At 37.5% G+C, this 3,531-nt stretch overlaps 1 protein-coding gene across 1 annotated transcript; it reads left to right on the plus strand.

The window, feature by feature from the left end:
- Positions 1 to 302: 302 nt before the first annotated feature.
- On the plus strand, positions 303 to 2,254 carry LOC107578333 (GTPase IMAP family member 8-like). The gene is made up of 2 exons (XM_016264303.1): positions 303 to 849; positions 1,221 to 2,254. Exons 1-2 carry the CDS (start codon positions 303 to 305, stop codon positions 2,252 to 2,254), a joined length of 1,581 nt encoding a protein of 526 aa, XP_016119789.1.
- The last annotated feature ends 1,277 nt before the right edge of the window (positions 2,255 to 3,531 follow it).

Raw genomic sequence — 3,531 nt, forward strand, 5'->3', positions numbered from 1 at the left:
GATGAGCCCTGAGGAGTTAATGACAGAGATAGCGAGAAGTGTTTATTTATCCAGTCCTGGACCTCATGCTTTTCTCATTGTGTTTAATGTGAATGTGAGGATCACTGAGCAGGAGCAGCAGATTCCTCAGATGATTGAAAAAAAGAACCATCTTTGGGTTTCTTGTTATTCCTTTCCAAACAGCAAAATAAATGATCAAAACATATAGACCTAAATTATTCAATGTGTGTTTTTTTTTTCTTACACCATGTTGATGTTATTTATTTCTAGGTTATGGAGTAAAAATGGAGGGAACACACTTAATGCCAAAAGTGTGTTTGAATATGGTCTTGCTGGGAAGAACAAGAGCTGGGAAAAGTTCAACAGGGAACACAATACTGGGACGAGAAGCATTTAGTATAATGAAAAGCTGCAAATCTACTACTGAAGTCGGTGATGTTTGTGGATTACTGATCGTTGTTTATGACACACCAGGATTTTCTGGTGCAGAGAGTGAGGAAGAGCTTTTGAAATATCAGGAGGTTCTCCAGAAATGTGAATCAGGCATGTGTGCGTTTCTCCTGGTTCTTCGGTCAGACAGATTCACACAAGAAGATCAAGAAATTGTGAAGAAGGCTGAGGAGCTGCTGGGAGAGCAATGCTTGAATAAAATCTGGATTCTCTTCACCAGAGGAGACGAACTGGAATATGAAAACAAGAAGATAAATGAAGTCATTAATAAGACTGAATTCTTGAAGAAACTTACTCAGAAATATGAAGGCAGATTTCACGTGTTCAACAACAAGAGAGGAGCAAGTGGCCAAGTGAAATCTCTGATAACTAAAGTTTTCCAGAACAACTTAAAGAATCGTAAGTCTGTTTTAACCAAATTTGAAGATAAGGTTTGCATTAGACATGAAGGAATTAGGCTTTATTAATTCAAAATAATAAGAATATTTAATTCATTCTTTTACAGTATCTACAGATTTTTTTAGGGTAATGATTAAAAAAAGAGCAGCTAAACGTAAATAAATCTGTAAAAATGCAACAAACCAAAGCAGTAGTTTAGGCAATAGTGATATTCTTTCTCTTGTATCTGCCTGCAGAATTAATATTTGCTGGATGTTAACTGTAGTGTGTTAGTATAATCATTTATATTATTAATATATAATTTAGCACAGAAGTACATTCCAGGGTGAAAACATTAGATGTTTTGTAATCAGTTTTCTTTTTTTATACAGTCTCCCAAAATCCTTGGCAAAGTATTGCCATCCGTGTCCAGGACACCTCTGATGACAGCGTCTCATGTAGGAGGATTGTTCTTCTGGGTAAAAGTGGTGCTGGGAAAAGTTCAGCTGGAAACACAATACTGGGAGAGGAGGTGTTTAAATCGACACCTGACACAAAATCAGAAACCAGTGGATGTTCAGAGAAACACATCACTGTTTCAGGAAGAAAAATATCTGTAGTTGATACTCCTGGATTATTTGATACAGAGATGAGCCCTGAGGAGTTAATGACAGAGATAGCGAGAAGTGTTTATTTATCCAGTCCTGGACCTCATGCTTTTCTCATTGTGTTTAATGTGAATGTGAGGATCACTGAGCAGGAGCAGCAGATTCCTCAGATGATTGAGATGATGTTTGGTCAGGAGGTGTTAAAATACTCCATCATTCTCTTCACTCACGGAGATCTGCTGAAAGGAAAATCCATGGAGCAAGTCATTAAAAAGAATAGTAGATTAAAAGATCTAGTAGATCAGTGTGGCGGCAGATATCAGGTCTTCAACAATAAAGATCAGAATAACAGAAAGCTGGTCAGTGATCTAGAGCAGAAGTCTAACACTATGATAGAGCAGAATGGAGGAGGACATTACAGTAATCAGATTTTTGAAGATGCTCAGAGATTCAGGCAAGAGGAAAGAAAGAGAAGACTGATGGAAGAAGAAATGAGACAGAGCGAGGAAGAGAGGAGAAAAGCACAAGAGAAAATTCGTAAAATTTTTATCTTTGGTGCAGCTTGTGTTGGAGCTGTTGTTGCTGCACCTTTTGGTGCTGTTCTTGCTGGAGCTGCTGGTGTTGCAGCTGTTGCTGGAGCTGCTGGTGGAGCTGCTGTTGCTGGAGCTGTTGCTGGTGGACGTGCTGGTGCTGCTGCTGCTGCTGCTGCTGCGGATGGAGCTTTTAATGGCGCAGCTGCTCACGTACAGAGGAGGCAGAGAGAGGAGGAGAGAAGACAACAGGAGGAAAATGAAGAAGACCAGCAATTGAGAGAGTAAAAATGAGAAAGTTATGAAAAAGTGAAGAGTTAAAAGGTCAAATAGAGAAGAATAAAAGGGCGATAGAAAAAAGATGGAAGAAGGAAGGACCCTGCAGAGTAACAAAACTGCTTCCAACTTTATAAACAGCTGATAAAGCCATCCTGAGAGAAACGTTACTGTTTAAGATGGTGTTTGCTGGGAGCATCATCATCTTCAACTTCATACCCGTCATCATCATCCTCACTGCTATGTTCCGGCTTAAGAACAGGACTCAAGATCAGTATGAAACACTGCCATACAGCAGAACAGCTGGAAATGATCATCTACATCCATGTGACAACACTGAATCAGCAGCAGTCAGGTAGAATATTAAATGCAGATGTAGATCACGTACATTTCAAACTGTGATTTTGATATTTTTTGTGTAAAGTCATGTGTATCCACACAAAGCAGAACCTCTATGTCTATTAATCCATTTCTATTTACGGTATTCACCACTTTTATTTTACAAATGTTGTTTCAGTTGTATCCTGTTACAAAGAACATTTATCTATCTATCTATCTATCTATCTATCTATCTATCTATCTATCTATCTATCTATCTATCTATCTATCTATCTATCTATCTATCCAACCAAACTGAAATGTTTAATAAATTGAGTATCTTTGTCTAAATTTCTTTCTTTTGATATTCCTGTATTTAGTGGTAGATTGTTCTTATGTTTAGTCTCTTGTTTTCTCAGTAGTTAAAGTCTGTGTTTTTGTATGACTTAGCAAATGTTGTATTTCTCATTTAATAGAAAATCTGTCATTCTGTGTAAAATAGAATCCATATTTTTAAAAGAGTATTTAAGCCATCTGGACATGTTTAGACATCCATGCAAAATATGCATATTTTGTTGTTGGCAAATAATTCACAAGTCTGTTCTTGATGTAAGCCTTCATCTAAAATATTTACTATATTTAAATGGATCTGCTTTCTGCTGAGTTGCAGTTTTCTTGCTTTTTTTGTAGAGTTTGGCTGCCTGCTTACCATGAAATAAAACAGAGACTGCATTGTTATTGCTGCTGTCAGGATTACATTGTGTTCTTGGTGTTTTGCTTTGGCTCTGTTTCCCTAACACATGTACCTTGACCTAGTTCCCTAGCATTTACCTGTTTGTTCACTTATTACTGGGTTTGTTCACCTGTTCTGTCCATTAACTCTTTAATAACTCATTTATGCCTTCTCAGCTCTTTGTTTATGCCTCCTCAGCTCTTTGTTCAGTGTTGTCATTTGTTTGGTTGTGTTAGCT

The sequence above is a fragment of the Sinocyclocheilus grahami genome, unplaced genomic scaffold, assembly GCF_001515645.1.
Source record: "Sinocyclocheilus grahami isolate Dianchi unplaced genomic scaffold, SAMN03320097.WGS_v1.1 scaffold9781.1, whole genome shotgun sequence".
Classification (NCBI taxonomy): Eukaryota; Metazoa; Chordata; class Actinopteri; order Cypriniformes; family Cyprinidae; genus Sinocyclocheilus; species Sinocyclocheilus grahami.